General features: G+C 29.0%; 1 protein-coding gene across 10 annotated transcripts in view; it reads right to left on the bottom strand.

Annotated features, from left to right (window-relative positions):
* Positions 1-19,740, bottom strand: part of LOC129951949 (transcription factor collier) — a 73,171-nt gene that overhangs the window by 39,946 nt on the left and 13,485 nt on the right. For all 10 annotated transcript variants that reach the window (XM_056064319.1, XM_056064322.1, XM_056064324.1 and 7 more), the window contains exons 2-3: positions 16,205-16,422; positions 16,090-16,145 (exon numbers count right to left, since the gene is read on the bottom strand). In XM_056064319.1, coding sequence (XP_055920294.1) covers positions 16,090-16,145; positions 16,205-16,422 — 274 coding nt within the window. The remainder of the gene's footprint in view (positions 1-16,089; positions 16,146-16,204; positions 16,423-19,740) is intronic.

Raw genomic sequence — 19,740 nt, 5'->3', positions numbered from 1 at the left:
ATTATATTATATTATATTATATTATATTATATTATATTATATTATATTATATTATATTATATTATATTATATTATATTATATTATATTATATTATATATTATATTATATTATATTATATTATATTATATTATATTATATTATATTATATTATATTATATTATATTATATTATATTATATTATATTATATTATATTATATTATATTATATTATATTATATTATATTATATTATATTATATTATATTATATTATATTATATTATATTATATTATATTATATTATATTATATTATATTATATTATATTATATTATATTATATTATATTATATTATATTATATTATATTATATTATATTATATTATATTATATTATATTATATTATATTATATTATATTATATTATATTATATTATATTATATTATTTATATTATATTATATTATATTATATTATATTATATTATATTATATTATATTATATTATATTATATTATATTATATTATATTATATTATATTATATTATATTATAATTATATTATATTATATTATATTATATTATATTATATTATATTATATTATATTATATTATATTATATTATATTATATTATATTATATTATATTATATTATATATATTATATTATATTATATTATATTATATTATATTATATTATATTATATTATATTATATTATATTATATTATTATATTATATTATATTATATTATATTATATTATATTATATTATATTATATTATATTATATTATATTATATTATATTATATTATATTATATTATATTATATTATATTTATATTATATAATTATATTATATTATATTATATTATATTATATTATATTATATTATATTATATTATATTATATTATATTATATTATATTATATTATATTATATTATATTATATTATATTATATTTATATTATATTATATTATATTATATTATATTATATTATATTATATTATATTATATTATATTATATTATATTATATTATATTATATTATATTATATTATATTATAATTATAATATATTATGTATATGATTATGTATATAACATATTTAACATGAATGAGTAAGGTGTTTAAAGAGATTAATAATGTCTATTATAAGGCTCAAGAATATATTTAGGAAATGCATTTTGTTGCGTTACTTTTTCATTTTACATCTTTTTGAAAACTTATACAATATATATGCATATAGTCACTGATAAAGAAATGTTGTATTATTTATTTTTTATCTCTAAAAGTGCTTATCATGTGGGCAGCGTCTGAGCTTAAGATTTCTTCTCAATTTTTTGATCAAGCACGCGTACGTTTATAGAGGTCTTATCAAGCGTGTGCCTTATATCCGATAACTTAAAACACACGTCGCACCATCCGCCATTCAATGAAACATATTCCCGACCCCATAATATTACCCTTGTAACAGGAAACCTGCAATTATATTTCCTTTTATTGTTTCAGACCGGACTTGGGTTGGGAATGGATTTAAAATCTGTCAAAAATCGAAACCGCTGAACATTGTGAAAGTATTTGGTAGCTACAATGACAAAGGGGAAAGACTTTGGCAAATTATGTTATGAAGCTAGCCCTTAATCATAATTTAGTTTATTTTCCTTGCCTCCTTAATGTTTCCCCTTACGATATCAATGCTTTATTATTAATATTAACATTAGGTACATTAAGTTGGTATTGTTGCTTCAGTAACAATAACTTCTTCGACACAAAAGAGGTACTCGACGAACTTCAATGCCAGAAGGGAGGATTAAAGGCATATAGAAAAATTCAAAGTGTGGCTAAAAAAGAACAATTGATCGAGGAATCGGATTACAAGGGCTCTCTGATCATTGTAGGTTTATAGCAGGTTATTTTTGGTGTGCCTTTTAAAAACCTTCCCCTTAGATGACTGCCGCACAGGAGGTGTACTCGTATTTATATTTATGTATTCTTTTGATTATCATAATTTAAAATGCAAAATAGAAAAGATAAAAATAACAATCCTTACATGAACCAATCTCTTTTTATACGGAAATCATTCGGAAATATAAATTATATAAGAGTTACGTAAATAAATATATATTGTTTGTGTGTACATATATATGTTTAAGTGTTTCGTATCCATGCACCTTCGTTATGAAATGATTTATTTTTAATTCAAATAATCTAAATCAAGCGATGTGCAAAACAAAAAGATATTTGGCATGTACAAATATTTTGAATCAGTTGATAATATTGGAAGTATTAAATTTGTTTATCAACTAGGCTTACAGCCTAACAATTTTAAAATGTATTCTATTACACAATTAGTTTTAGGGGTGCTTCGAGTCTTAAGTTTATAAAACAAAGTAATAAAATGATTGCTATTCAACCATTATTGTTTTGATTAGATTGGATTCTCAATCTAATTTGTGGTGAAAACTCGAAATTTTCTTAGAACTACTTTTGTTGTAAAAACAGTTTTGAAACAACTCCATGATAATGCTGTTATACTCAAACGAAACACATTAGTTTTTGGTGATGAGAAAACGCAACAATACAAAATAAAAAATGTTGTTAATACAAAAATTTAGTTAAGAACCATGGCCTAATTACTCCTGTGTACGAGTAATTACATGAGTGGAGGGGGACCTACAATTTGTATGCCAAATCAGAACGCCATATACATATGTATAAGAGTCACTTTTTTCTAAAAATAGTTTTGGGGATCAAGAAATTGTATGTACAATTATAACTCTCAGTTGCAAGCTCTGTAGATGATAAAAGAATCACCAATCAGCCTTAAACTGGACTTTGCATACAAAAATACACGAGCCTTGTATATTACCTTGTCACTTTCATATTTACTTATAGAGATCTTAAACAAGCTTTTATTTTAAAAAATTTTGGAAAAAAACCTGACTTGCATAAAAAAGCCTTATATTATTTTTCTATACGTACATGCAATTGCTTTCTATTTTTGAAGAATTGGACCTTATAGATGCTAAATTGTTAGTTGTGATTACTTAAAGAAAATGTTAAGTTGGAACTAGCAGAGGTCGAACCTTAACATCAGGCATGATAGACCTACGCACTAAACATAGCACCACGGATATTAAGCAAATGTAACATACAAAATAATATTTTATGTTTTTGATAATCACATAGAAACAAAGAATATCATTCTTAATACATTGAAAATAATAATACTTCATTAATATGGAAGGAACTATGCATATTTTGGTTAAGATATTTCAACCTACTCTACACCTTAATATAAAGGTATTTATATGATAGCTAAGATTTTTATTGAAAATTGGTCACATTTTGTAAATCTAATAATTCATGTAATATGCAATTACTAAAAAAACACTCCTTATGTTTTTTCAGCAAAAGTAAGATTTTAAATTTCCGTATGGATTCTAATTCTTTCCTTAGAAATAAGTAATCCTTAATATATTCAACTTAAATTTCTAATCTTTAATTAAAACTTTTGTTTCATAAGATTTAAATAGGGAAACAAAAGTAACACGAAGAATAGATGCACTTTATTATCTGTGTTACCATGACTTAGATCGTTTCCACCAAAATATTCTTCGCCCAAGCAGTTTGGTATACATATAATACAAAATAAATTCAAAACAACTGTTTACTTAATGATAACCCAATTATTAAAAAATATTGCAAAATAATATATGTAAATACATTTTTGTTTGATGTTAATTTTAAGATTTTATGATGAGTCCAATGAGTTTTTTTTTATAACAGCTTTCTCATAGCAAACTAGATACATAGATAGAGAGATAGATACAGATCTAATTGAATTAAAGTAAAATTTACATTATAGGCACACACCAAAAATGTTTACAAAAATCATTATAGCATGACGATTGCCGTCTGCCATATTGACAACAGAACACATAGTAAAGTATGATTTTCCACGAATAACAAAAACAATATACATAGTATGAATAACACCGATAAAAGTTAGAGTAGAATCTTACTATGGATGGGTTTTTGACATTTATACGAATCTCGAATGGATCTTATGTGATTTAGTTATCAAATGTTGGTACGATTGATATTGCATTTGTATCTCTATGGCTGTGTTCGTTGAGTATAGTTGTGCATTTGGAATCATATGTGTTTTCCATTGGGAAAAAGAATCAATCAATTGTTAGTAAAAATGGGTTAACTGGGCTTATTTTGCAAGAAAAAACAATAAAAAGATATTTATGTTTTGCTATGTTTTCATCAAAGGTTTATCGCAGTTTAGATGAAATAAATTTGTTTTGGTGTTTCCACCGCACAAAAAAGATTTAAAAATGATTAAGTTTGACACACTTTCTAAAATGCAAATAGTGTTTCGATTTTCTAGATGTGTGAATTGCAAGTGAGATAGTTTGATTCTTGTTAAACAATGAAGAACTGATTAGTTCACAACCATATAAGAATACCTACTCCATATCCATTTTTTCTTTTGTAATTTGATTAAAACAAAACTATATTTTTTTGACTCGACTCCTATCCCCGAGGGATTCGATACGAATCAAGCTCATTTCAACTCGATTCAGGTACATATATAAAGAATTGACACCAGCTTCAGGCTCGCTTCAACACCACATGATAATGTTGTAGTCTACGAACAAACCCCCTCCTTGAACCAATAAATTAACTTTTTTTTATAGAATCTCAATTTCCACATGTTTTCTTACTAATTGTTCTTAAAAATTGTCCATGTTGTTAGTTTTAGTTATTTTTTTTTTTGCTAAGTTAATTTTAGCTTTTGATTTTCACAAGGCTTTCATCTGTTTCTGTGTTTTTTTTTTAATTATTATTCTGACAGATCTTTTTTCAGTTTTTAAATACAAAAATCTGGCTACTGTAGATCGCTTTTTTGGAAATTTCTCACTGTACTATATATTGAATTCCAAAAAACGCACTTAATGAATGTAAAAAGCCCTCAATATAAATACTTTTCAATATTAAAAAAGGTATTTATAATTTTTTAACAAAATACTTCTTCTTGAAAGATTACAAATAATTTAAAAAACAGTGAATAGAAACTGTGCAGCTTTGCAAAATTCGTAAAGATTGACAACATTCATTTCATTCAATAAACTTATCACTTGATCTTCCGATAAAAAGTTTCTCAGAAAATGGGGCATTTTTCCAAGAAATGCAGAGTATCCTCTCTTTCTGATAGGTTGCACATATTACACTCAAGGGGTAAATCAGGTCTGTGTGGAATGAAATTTAAATCTATTAGTTCACTACGTAGTCTGACCACCATAGAAACACACGGACATTATTGGAATCCTTAAAATAGTTGTTCTTTGCAAGGTTATGATTTAATCTGCTGTAACATCCTCGATGGGTAAATTAAAATATATTTGACATTCCTCAGCAAGATCTTGCTACTCTCGATACCAACTGTTTTGGTCTTGTATGGCTTTTATGACCACTTTTTCAAGACCCGTGAATCATTCATTTTAAAAACGTTAAGCAAGAAGTCAGCTTGCAACTTCAATGTTTTTATCAACAAAGGAGACAAACCCGTTTCCAGCATTATTACGTAGTTTGGCGTATTTTTGGCAAATGAATTATTCCTTTTATAAAGGGGGATAGGAGTTTTTCAACCGATTTGTACCTGCTTTTAACATGCCTGCAATGCGCTCAGCTAATGCTTCAAATACTTTAAACTTGCTACTATGTGCTATGCACTTATTCATAACAAACTATTTTTCTTTTAATTATTTATCCATTTTTTTCAATTTATAGTTTATTCTGATCTCTATGTTGTAAGTATATTAGAAGTAAGTATATTAGAAGTAATGTATGTAATAAAAAATACAAAAATAGGTTCACTTTTTAATATTTTTTTTTTCTTTAATAACTTTACTCTATAGGTACTCTATATATTTTTATAGCAAAAAGGAGACTTTAAATTTCCAAAAGGACTTCACTCCTTAATTTAAAAATAAAGACAACCTTAATAAATATATTTATCTAAAACTTCTTACATTTTATTCCCACTTTTGTTTCAAATTGTCCAAAATGGCAAACACAAGTAACATGAGTTGTAATAATTTCATTGAAATTCACAGTTAAGGGCTCATGATGAAGTGACAAAATTAAAGCACTTCAATACACACAACTTCCTATATGTTCAAAAAGTCATCAAAGCAGCCGAACATTTCCACCCACTACCTACCAACTTTTAAAAACCTATACACCAATCCTTCAGATATTGTATACTTCATCAAAGCTTGGTATCTGATGGATACTGGATTCATTTACTTAATGAATGCATCTATAATGATTTGTTTGTTATTTATTTTGCCATTTTTATTATTGTTTATTGCCAAGAATTAACAATGTGTGGTCTTTTTGCTGATGCGAGTGGTGATATGTGGCGTTAATTGCAAAGTTTTCCCCTTGGGTGATTCATTATTATTTCGTCGAACCGAGTTGATTACATATTCCTCTTTAAGGCTTTAATTTTTGTGTATGCTTTATTCACTACGCATACCTACCTAAAACTTAAAATTCATCGAACTCGAACAACGCCACAATACGTATATTAGATAACATTGTTTTTCTACTGCACATTTGCCATAACGTTAAAACGATAAAACATTTGTCAATTAATTTCATGAAAATTGATAAGGTAATGTTTTGGTTTCTGATGCTGCACAATTATACAATGGTTAAATCGACTTATCTTTCAACGAAAAGTCAGTTGTAAAACCTGCTGATGGGAAACCAAAAATATCGGACACAATTTGCTTAAATTTAGCGACGCATATTGGTCGGAATCTCAAAAATCTAGGGTAGCCAAATTGTATTGAAGAGGAAAAGCAGAATGTAGTTCGATAAATTATTTTATGTTTTTACGGCTTCTTCTAGAAATCCGATTGTTGAAAAAAAACATATTGATAAAAAAGCAGATTAAAACATTTTACTTTCAAATGCTACTTATTTGAAGTCTTCAATAAATTGAAAATAAAAAAAAAACATTTATATTTTTATATTGATTGTTTGATCCAAAATGTTTTTATATTTTGAATGACTCTCCAAATTAATCATTGTATATATATACAATGAATTAATCTAGCCTTTATAGCCATAAAATTACGTACTTATCTTGAGGTTGGAGATTTTAATGTCACTTCATCGATAGATATTACTGCAGGATTTAAGTTAATTTTAAACGGCCTAGGGAAGGTTAGGTTAAAATAGCTGCTAGCTAGTTCGACATCATCACCTAATTGGGTTTTACTCAGTTCCAAACAGCGGGTCTATTTGAAACAATGTGCACATACATTGCTAAAAATTCGCTCAACATTGCTACATTCTAGCCTTAAATAACAAGCCATTGCAATTAAAAGAAAAATAAAAGTATAAAGAGTAGAAAACCTAAAAAAATCATTGGGTAAAAACAATTAAAAATTCTTTGCAATACAACATCACTTGTAGTGTCACGCATTTAGTAGTGACGTTGAATAAAGCCGAACCCTAACAATCAAAACAGTTTTCTTACTGTGATCTACATAGGTATTTTTGTTTGCGTTTTTTCGTTTCTTTGAGTGCTCGTTTTATTAAAATGTATTTAGTTGTTGTTGATGTTTTTCGTTTTATTTTTTTTTGATAGGATTGTTTTGTTTATTTTTATTTGTACTATATTTTTTTTTCATTGAAAGTAGTTTTTAATTTAGTTGGTATTGAAAATTGAAGTATGCTGCGGGAACTGGAACGGAGGTTCAACAATCAACACACGATACACATGGCACGATGACGTAAACCGATCTTCTTTTAACAATTAGTCACTTATAACACATCAACAGTTTTAGTTAACTGTAGGTACTACTTAATCGTTTGCATGTTTGCAAAAACCAAAAATTATGTCAAACTATATTCAAAATAATATCAAACATCCTGATTGCCTTGACATTTGATGACGTTTTCGTTTTGCTGTTTCATTTTTGCTCAAGGTGAAAGCCCTGGTAACATATGCAAACATGAGATATATCACTCAGACTTAACTCATTGTTATAATTTTTCTGTTTAACTTCTGATTATCGTAGATGATAAGATTCTGTAGAAGTGTAGAGTGACAGGAACTCCATTTATTTTAACACAAACCTACTATATTACTTGTTATAACTATACCTGAGTACCTTTCATTCAAAATTAACTTTGATATTTTCTTTTAAATTAAAATAATTATATAACAAATTTTGATTTATATTACGCGTTCAGAATTTGGCTATAGAATTTTTATTTAATTTTGATTTCCATTTTTACATTTTTGTTTAGTTACCACCACTGTTTTAATGAAATGACAACCTTATCTCTATCCTCAATAAGTGTCCTGTTCTTGTAGCGTCTCAAACAAACCACCCTGTATCATTATAATTGAATACCAAAATGAAAGGCAGCAAACAATTCAAACATTTAATTCATCAAGTTGTATGTTTGTATAAGCAGTACAATTTTTTAGCTTGACAATTAATTGATGACACAAACTAGACAATCAACTGTTGACCAATTTAGAGCCCGGTGGCATTCAAGGAGAGATAAGAACTTGAAGTGTTTTTTTTTGTATTAAGTGATTTGTAGCAACCTACAGTACCTGTACGAAAAGCAGAAACACAGTTTATCATTTTATCGTTAGCACTTGCTATACAAACAGTTACTGCAGTTGGACAAAAAAGAGTAACTGTTATAACTCATACATACGTTTGAAATGGATTTCATTTCACTGTGAGCTTGCAAATGCTTGGTTCGAAAGGCATTAGTAATTTCGTTGTTAGAAATCGTCCTTTGGATGATGGCCTCAGTTGTTATTGCAAAAAAAAAAATGAAAATACGGAGTATCTACCTATATGTATGTTTATATTTCACGAATAAAGAACGATTTGTTTCCTAATTGGTAAACAAAGTTACAGAAAAACATTAAGAATAGAACACTATTCGAAGTGCTTTAAACATTGAGCTTATTCACAAATTTAGAACTAGACTCGTTTGTAAAGAAACAAAATTTGCACGACTGGATCGCACGAACTTGTGCTCAGTATCCTTAGACTCTGTTTATAAATAATACTTTTATTTAAACAAAATTAAATTAACCTTTAAAATAAGTTTATCATACAAAATTTAAATTCCATTTATTTAATAAAAAAGAACTTGATTTACATTTTTTTTTTTCGGTTTCGGTTGTTTCATACATTATTTTTGGAGGTAGGTATGTGTAAAATGTTTCATTTTTTTCTTTAAAATATGTTTGGAATACAGTTTTGTAGTTCTTATAATCTATACGTTTCACATTGAAATTTCGTTAGAAAAAATGTTAACCCTTTTTTTTAAATACCTAACTTTGAAAAAAAAGAAAAAAAAATATTGAAATCAGTTCATTAGTTCTATGGCGGTACCCTTCTGAAGCAAAATCAAAATAAGGAAAAAAAAACAAAGTTTATATTTAAAAAAAAAAAATATGTTATATTCCTTTATTTATTCCAGATTCTGAATAACTCGTATGGTGCAAATTGTCCCATGATCTATCCAACTATTTCTTACAATTATTTTTATTTGTTTAATAAACAAATGAATTACACTTACATTTGATTTAAAAGAAAAATAACGATATAAGTTTGAAGTAATGGTTGAATTTGTCTTTATTGTATTTAAAAACAAACAAATTCAATTTCCAAAAAGAATTACGGAAATATATATGTTATGTATGTATATACTTTTTCAACTTGTGTATACGCTTGAACAACGCTGGAAACAACGCTTAGAGAAGATGTCGATTTTGTCAAAAAATCATCTATTCAGATGAAGCGGGCATGTAAACATAAACAAGCAAAATTGTCGCATTAGAGACACACGCATACATTGGAAAGCCGATACAAGGTCCAGAGGCATAATTCGAAAATGAGCAAGGAGTGGACGTCACAGTCAATGGCGGTCGTTATCGGGCCATGTTCAACGAATTTTTGTTCCCAAAAGGAGGAGGAGGATATTGGCAACATTTGATTTCAACAGGACTGCGCTACGTGCCACACAATCAAAGCTTAACTCGATGTTTTTATAGCATTTTCAAAAAAAAGTCGTTTGGCGGATCCTATAATATAATAAACGGTGATTTTTTAAGAGCTTGAAAACTTTTTTAAAAAAAAAAACGCATACAATTTGCAAAATCTCATCGATTCTTTATTTGAAACGTTAGATTGGTCCATGACATTTTCATTTAAATGTTGACCGCGGCTGCGTCTTAGGTGGTCCATTCGGAAAGTCCAATTTTGGGTAACCTTTTCGAGCATGTCGGCCGGAATAGCCCGAATTTCTTCGGAAATGTTGTCTTCCAAAGCTGGAATAGTTGCAACAAAAAGTTTCTTAGCATTGAACGATAGCGATCGCCATTCACCGTAACGTTGCGTCCAACAGCATCTTTGAAAAAATACGGTCCAATGATTCCACCAGCGTACAAACCACACCAAACAGTGCATTTTTCGGGATGCATGGGCAGTTCTTGAACGGCTTCTGGTTGCTCTTCACTCCAAATGCGGCAATTTTGCTTATTTACGTAGCCATTCAACCAGAAATGAGCCTCATCGCTGAACAAAATTTGTCGATAAAAAAGCGGATTTTCTGCCAACTTTTCTAGGGCCCATTCACTGAAAATTCGACGTTGTGGCAGATCGTTTGGCTTCAGTTCTTGCACGAGCTGTATTTTATACGGTTTTACACCAAGATCTTTGCGTAAAATCTTCCATGTGGTCGAATAACACAAACCCAATTGCTGCGAATGGCATTTCACGGTCTTCAGCAACACTCTCAGAAACAGACGCAATATTCTCTTCTGTACGCACTGTACGCATTCGTGTGAACAATGATTTCGGTAATAAAATTCAATGATTTGCAAGCGTTGCTCGTTAGTAAGTCTATTCGTGATGAAATGTCAAAGCATACTGAGCATCTTTCTCTTTGACACCATGTCTGAAATCCCGCGTGATCTGTCAAATACTAATGCATGAAAATTCTAACCTCAAAAAAATCACTCTTTATAAGCATGTATATACATTAAGAATGTGGAGATCCTGTAACTCTTTGTTTCGTGCTTTGAATACTATTCATAAGAAAATTTCCTGGGATGTGACCCACACTCAAAACATCCCGTTCGTGCCGATATTTGTAAAAGCTTTAAAAAATATTCATAACAGCATATTATGAAAAATGTCTGAATTCAATATTTTTGTTTGTTCTCAAGATACTTGAGTCGAAATCTATTTTCTTTGAGTAATTTTGTAGATTTTCGTTTTGTAAAAAAGGTTTTCAATTCGATTTTTCTAAAGAAATAACTAAAAGTTAACAGATTACGATGAAATAAGTTTGATTTCAATATCCATTTTGTTCCCTAAAATCAATTAATATTAATTTTAGTAGCATTTTTTGAAAGCTGGCTGGGTATACATGTTGGTTAAGGCCCATGTTTGTCCCTGGCTGTAACAATATTTTGTATGGTTCAAGTGATTTTGAAGTCAATTCTCATTTTATAATCGAATTTTATTTTTTAGAAAAGAACTCACTATATTGGATTGTTAAATTTACCAGATATTAAAAAATGTTTTTTTTTATAAAAAGTTTATATCCAATATCTTTAGTTGTGTCCAGATATTCAAGTCGAAAATCAATGATTACCAACTTTTGTTTAGGTTGTTAGATTTTGTTACTAAAAATAATAACAGATGTCAAAAACGTCACATACAATTATTTTTAAGGTAATATCATTTTTTCCGCAATATGTTCTAAGTGACACATATTTCGTCAGTTATTTGAATTTAAAAATAGGTCTTTTGTTTTTTTTTTATAGATATGACTGTCGAAAAAAGGTCTTCCGAATGTACATCATCTCTAAACGCCTTTGATTAACGTAGAGTACTGTGAAATTTTTCAATTCGATGGATTAAAATAAGTTCTTAGAGAATTTTAAAAATAAGGTAAAATAACAAAAACCACATTTTAATTTAATTCAAAAGGTAATACATTTATTTATTTCAATCCTTAAAAGTTATTAAATCATTAAAAAAAAAACCTAAAGTGAACTCTAAAAACACACATTTTTGAGAATTCACACAAGTGGCAATCCAACAAAGGAATCATACTATGTTTGCCTTTTTAATGGATGTATAACACTATACAGGACATTTCTATCGTAGCTGACAATGTGCTTACTCTACACTTTGGTTACTTCCGATAAGCTTTTAAACGATGTCACCATTTAAGGAAAGTACCATTATTTATGTCCTACGTATCTTAGTCCACTATCAATATCGTTCTCTCCAGGTAGAAACACACAACCTACGCTTATCCTAAGCGCATTTATATGCAACTACACAGCTATAAATCTGAGGAGTGTCCTTGGCCAGGAGAATCGGTTACAAAAAAAAATGACTTTCATTGTTACATAACATAAAAAAGAAGGATTCTGGGTACCTGGCAAAAAAAAATTAAAAAATACAAAAAATCCCGGAAAAATTGTTATAAATAACCCGCGAGAATTATCTCATCCGGAAAAGTGGAGTCTTTTTGATTTATTTACTCATTCATTTGTCAGTTGTTTGCTGGTTGTATCACTTAAATGCATGGTGAGTACAATAATGTCAACCTTCCTGTTTCTGGTTCTTCTACCCTCAGAAGGAATTAATATCTGGTTGATATAGCTTGTCTGTAACCAATGTACCTATATAAATGTTTTGTTTTAAGTAACAGAAATTGAATGTGAAGTAAAAAAAGAAGATGGAAACAACTTCAGGCAAACTTTAACAATCTCTTACTCTTAAAAAATATGTTAATATTATGAAAGAGTTTAACGTCGTGCGAAGTTTGCATCAATTTTCTCGACCACAAAAAGAACAAATATTTTTTTTTTCATTAAGGATTAGTACACAGATCGCGTTAAATTTTCATCAATAATTTTCAAAGTTGCATCACCTCGGGTTGTTTAAATAAATATTTAAATTTTGAATTAAATATTATTTTAAAAATAATTATACTTGTATCCCGTAAGAAAATCCCATTAAGTGTGATTTACATACACTTTCTTTTGATTAACTAAGCGAACGAATCGTTGTAAGTTAGGTCAATCAATAGAGGTCATACATAACCAAAAATTTAAAGAGAATTTAAAATGTTGATATATTATCCTTACCTAAGAAGTCCGATTAGTTGAATCGGAATACGGGCAAAAGAAAATCAAACTATCGTAATATTAAAATTTTTGTGTCAAATTTTGACGCCAAATTAAGAAAATACAGCCTACATCTTGTATGCGGAATTGGGGAGATTTTCTGTTGCTTCATAATAGGTTTTGCTTTTTGAGTTTTTGAAATTTACTTCTTTAGCATATTTATAAAATGATAAAATTTATTGCAGTAAAATTATATTGTATTATTAAACATTTTAAACTCAGTAGGCCGAAACTCTTCACTTAACTTCTTTTTTTGTATATATATATATCAAGAAATGAAGAGGAGAGATATATTTTTTATATAGAAATGATGTTTTATATTTATTTAATACTTTATAGAAAGAGGACAACTTACTAGTTACTACTTATTACCGAAAGGATAACTTTAATAAACGAAAATCTCAAACATAGCGCATAAAAGTAATTTGTGGTTTTAACCATGCATATATTTTATAAACAAATAATGTGTTATTTGTATTGTATATGTATTGCTATCCAAAAATGATCTTACTGCAGCTAGTTTGTTTTTTTTTTTAATCAATTTTTATTTTGTCTATTGCGTGTATTTATTTATTTATTATTTTTTAAAACTGTAAATATAAACATTGGGAATTATTAATTGCATCATTAAAAAAATACGTATTTACATAGGTTCGATGAATTTAATCAAATATTCAAAATAAATATAAGTACTGATTTCATGTTTTCCTTTGTATCTAAAGTAACAAAGTCATGGGGGATATGATTCATTTTGCAATAAAGTGTTTTCACTTACTTACTGTGTAAACTACGGCCTCACCCGCAACAAACTTCTCCATCTAGCTAGGGACCGAGTCTCTAAGTTTGGTGAGGTGAGCCTCCAAGTTGTGTGAGGTCACTTTCTACTTGTGCGATCCACCTGATCTACAGTCTTCCTCTACTGCGCTGTCCTGTGGGTGTGGATTCGAAGACTTTCCAGGCTGTAACATTGGTTTCCATGCACTCCACGTGACGTCATCTTTGACCTTCCATCTTCTCCGCCACTCCTATTTTTGCATACTCTCCTTCAATACTCACAAAAGCCCTATTGATATCAAGCTGAGTTATTCCGATTATGTCAATGTCATCAGCATATGCTAGTAATTGGACAGACTTTTTAAAGATAGTGCCTCTACCATTGACGTGGGTGCTCTGCACTATTCTTTTAAGTACGATTTTAAAAAAATCGCATGACAGCGCATCACCTTGTCTAAAACCTTTTTTGACATCGAAAGGTTCTGTTAAGTTGTTTCCAACCTTTATGGAGCATGGTGAATTCTCCATGGTCATCCTGTACAAACGGACGAGCTTGGAAAGGATGCCAAAACTAGACATGGCTCTATACAGTTCGCTTTGGTATCGATAAAATGGTGGTGGGTGTCGATTTTATGTACCTACTTGTATTTTTTTTCTGGAACTGCCGTAATTTGATCGATTGTGGACTTTTCTGGTCTAAAACCACACTTACAAGGACCTATCAGCTTGTTGACGATGGGCTTAAGACGTTCACATATAACGGCAGAGAAGGTTTTACAAGCGATGTTAAGTTGACTGATTTCGTGACACCAGAATTAAGTTCGTCGTTGTCGTTATACAGTCTGCGGAAGTGGTCCTTCAATATCATCAGCATTGACTGCAATTAAACTATGATGTTTCCACTTTCGTCTTTGCAGCCTTCGGTTCAAAGTTTAAGTACTTTTGAATTTCGTTTCACCTGCTCTCAAAGACCTCTTTATTTAAGAATATTAGTCTAATTGTTAAGAATTGATTTCTGAGGTCACTAGTTCGAGCTTGGTAAAAATCTGAAGAAGAAGTTAAGGTCAAGTTTATACCTAAGTTTAACAATGCCTGAACCTTGAGTACCTTTATTTTTATTTCAAAACCAATAACTTTCTTAAAAAGAATAAAGAATTTCAGTCTCACGCATTAGCCTGACAAGTGTTGTCCGCAAAAATTTAGGATTCTTTACTAGCAAGGCCCAATTGGCTCAAAAATTGACCACTATCTTCCTTTTCACTTAGAAGTTTAGACTTCCCATCAGATTGAATTGGACAACGATTTTGGGCTAAAAAATAATATTTTTAGTTTGGTTTAATTTGAACGACCTCTACTCACGCGTCTTTGGAAAACGTGAATTGAAGAAAGAAAGAAGCTCTCAAAGCCAATATCATTCTAACAATCCTTGAGATATAAATGCTCTAGTTCAAAGAAGATTGATGTGTATTTTTGGTCGGAATAATTCGACAGACTAATTTCAAAAATTCTGAAATTCTACATTGAAATATGAACAGTCAAGAAGTTAACATTTATGTAGTCTGCATTGCATAACACTAAGTACAATATTCTAAAACAAAAATTGATAGCTTTATACCATATAAATGTTCAAACGTATAAGTTTATAGTAAGGCTTTTTTGTATGATACTTAAATTTTGAATTACAATTTAAAAGCAATAATAACACACGGTGAAATTAATTATCCATGAAAATGTCTTCAAAAAAGAACATATGTTGTTTTTATATATTATTGCCACTGGTACTACTCACAACTATACATAGTTATACAAAGGGAGATTGAAAAACCACTTTTACATCTATTTACACCCCCTTTAAAAGAATGTGCATTTTCTTTTCTTTTGTAATTCTATCCCAGATTATCTGACAACTTTATTTTGTGTTCGAACCAAGACTTATAACTCACTGGAGTTAATTAAGTGTGACAATCGATTTTCTATGGGACTTATGTTCTTTTTACAAAATGAATTTGAGAATATCACGCCCATTTGCACCCTTTTTTCACACATATCAGTAGTTTGTTTAAATCCCTTACCTGTTTAGTTACTGAATCGATGAGTCGAACAAAAATATCCTGCTCCTGCCGTGCACCTAGAAAAGATATTTTATATATTATTTAATTATACCAACAATTATTTATAGGAATTTACCATTTGCATAAAGTAGTTGAAGACGATATTGGATGCCATTATTGGTTTTCGTCGTATCAGACTCAGAGTCCTTTTCAATAAAACCGATGAAAGCCGTTCTTTCAATTTCTATTGGTTGCCCGGCCCGATCGTATAGAGCAATCACAAAATGGAAAAAGTTTGACTTACGTAGATTGCTTGGAGGTTGCTTCTCAAAGTGTGCTCGACCGATACCAAGGCTAAAAAAAAAATAATTATAGTAAAAGCTTATCATAATAAAATTACTTATTAATAGTTTTGATTGAATGTTTGTGTACGTATATACATACATATATGTTCAAAAAAACACATTCGTACAAAAAGAAAAGTACACCATTTAGGTTCTTCTTTGTTTGTACATATATATCAATTTCATGTGTTTTTAAAGTTAAAATGAAGTGAATTTCCGTGTTTTCCATTTCGACCTTTGCGATTTTCATGTGCTTGGAATTCCAAAAGAGACATATTTTAAAAATAGTACCAGTTTAACTCTAAAAGAAATAAACCTCAACTTTGTAAGAAATGAACTTGAGGGTACGAACAAAGCATTAAAAAAAGAAAAAACTAATATTTTATATTTATTTTATTGAAAAGCACAGAACGCATAATAACATATGAAGCTATACAAATTATGACAATCAACACAATTGTGTTGTCACTGTATACATACTTAAAGTGATTTCGAAATAAACTAGAAGTTATGCAATTGACCGAATAATAGAAACCTAAAAATAATTACTCTTGATTTTAAATTTTAATTTCCATTTCATTTCACTCGATTTTAGGAACTGATATAATCTTTCTCATATCTAATTGTTAGTTTTATTTTTGTAGGTAAGATGGATATTAACTGAATAACTTTAACTTCGCACCTATTTCTTTAAAAAATTAAATATATAACATACACTTCTTAAAGTCCAAGTATAAATATAATGTTAAAAATATATCAATATATATTGATATATTTTTAAGGATAGACGCACAGTAAATACAGGTGCCATTGAACATATTTCTTTATAAAATCCTGCTTTTGAAATTCCTGTATTTGTTAAAAATAAAAATGATGGTCCAGCTGTGATCTTTATATGATAAATAAACATGTACAAATTAAATTCTTAGCAAAAACTAAGCACTATAAATATCTATCATTTATTTCAAATACTTCAAAAAACTTAATAGTTTTAGATGAGTATGATATTTTAGTACCTATTGATGTTGTTTCATTGGTTTGATGAGAGCAGGTCCAAAGGATAAAATTTGTAGGTAGTTTGATTATTTGTATAGCAAAATCAACTACATGTTAAGAATTTGTTAAAACATTGATGAATGTAAATCGAATCGTAGACAACCAAATAAGGAATAGAATTATGGGTTGTTCTTCTGTTTGTGATGTCACCTCTTCGTAAGAACTTACACAGAATAAGAGGCAATGCATCTTTATATAAACAACCAAGAAAACTAAAAAACAGTGATATCAATCTATTTATACAGCCAATATGGAACGTAAAGGAGAAGATCATGTTGATCGCAACGCAGAAGCATATTGCAGTCTGAAGGACTCAAATCAGCCTTAACCCGAACCTGCTGACAAGGGATAGAAGAACGTCTAGTCTTCCCAGAATGCAAAATTCAGCAACTCCTAAATAAATCGGCCAATTCCTATTGAAAAAATGAGCAAGCCTTCCCTATAGAATTGTTGTTGGCAATTCTTCAAAAAAAATTGTACACCCAACATGACCGTTCTAATCCTGCTGATTTGATACTGTTAAAATAATCGTGCTCTTATTACCTAACCTACATCTCAACAGAGGTACAATTATCACTCTCAATTGAAAATAAAGAATCAGAGGATTTTATTAAGGAGCACTTGGGTTATTACCGGATAATTACTCAATACCACATCAGAATGATAACCTTGCAAATTATGTATGAAATTGAAAATACAAACCTACAAATCTATTTGGCCATTTTATATGCTGAGTAAGAGAACAACTTTTTAAAAAAATTTGAGCACTTGAATTCCATGTTAATAAATTGACCTCTACCATTCAAATCATTTCTAAAGGAAAACGAAAATTCAACCCCGAATGTTGGTCAAATAAACTTAGTATCCTTAGAAAAAATTCAAGAAGCTGTTTAATAGGGCCAAACATAGCAATGAACGTGCTGACATGGTCCTATTTAAAATCAGAAAAAAAACGATTTACATAATATGTATTTATTCTGGTAGATTTTCTGTAGTGATTTCGAGTCAATAAATAAATGAAAACGAGGTCAATAAAAGTCTTTCAATATTTTGGTTTTTATTTAATTTCCGATTCAAGCTTATTTGTGGTAAAATTCATTCTTTTTTAGAATGTTTAATTTTTTTAAATATACATGCAACATATCAAGTCATACATTTTTTTGTCACGATACTTATGATACAAAATTGATTTTGATGTAACATTCTAAGTATTTATTAGTTTTAAGAAAAAATAAAAATTTCATAATTTTAGTTTACTAGAATTTGTTTGCTCAATTACAAGTTGTTTAAAATCAAAAATCATTTGGGGACCGAGTGACCTTTTAAAATATGCTGTTGAGGCTATTCCATATGGAACTTGAGACACCCCAAATATAAGGTTTCTAGTTGTTGCACAAAATGTTCAAACTTAATTTCTTAGTGACTATTTCTGTTAGTATTAAGGTCAGAATATACATACAAACAAACAAAGGATAAAAACAACTCGAAATAGACAGTACATCTGATGCCAAACAAATTGCCTTACAGTCTCAGTCTCGTTCCATTTAAAACATTTTTCATAGTAATTTCGGATGCATGCAATCGAAATCATCGCTGTATCATGGTCTATAACCGCATGCTATTGTCTTCGATATATCTACGTATCTATTCTCGTATGTGAATTTACAAAAAAAATGACTGGAAAACACAAATAATAACGATAATTTTTTGTTGAATTGTGTACTGAAAATAGTTTTTAAAAATGCCACTGAAAGAAAAAACAGAACGCGAAAGGGTATAGCACTGGTATGCTCTGCTCAGTCATCGACAACAGACCATAACCTTTCAAGTGCCTCCTTCTATGCCATAGAGAATCATTTAATTGGGGTGATATCAAGAATGGTCGTGATCCTTGTGGGTGTGAATTTCCACCAATAGACCGTCATATGGCTACAGAAACAAACTACGTTGGTCTGCTTCTGCATGTAATAACAATCAACTTTTATCAAATTTAACAAGCATCACCGAAAGAATAATGGTTAAACGCCAAAAAAGACGAAATATTCCTCTTTAGAATGGCTAGATTATTGGAATGATGTACCTACCTATGCAGATACACTCATATTGTTATATGAATAAAGCAGTGGCGTGTTTCAAGAATGTACATACATTACATTATTTTAGAGGTAAACTATAGATCCCTAATTGAAAATTTGGTTCAATTAGTTTTTATATGAAGATTGAACGACGAGTAAGAACAAATTTATTTGTAAACAAATAATTATATTAGTAA

The sequence above is a fragment of the Eupeodes corollae genome, chromosome 3 (assembly GCF_945859685.1).
Source record: "Eupeodes corollae chromosome 3, idEupCoro1.1, whole genome shotgun sequence".
In the NCBI taxonomy this organism is placed as follows: Eukaryota; Metazoa; Arthropoda; class Insecta; order Diptera; family Syrphidae; genus Eupeodes; species Eupeodes corollae.
The sequence above is the reverse complement of the archived record's forward strand: the minus strand, read 5'-3'. Positions and strand labels throughout refer to the sequence as shown.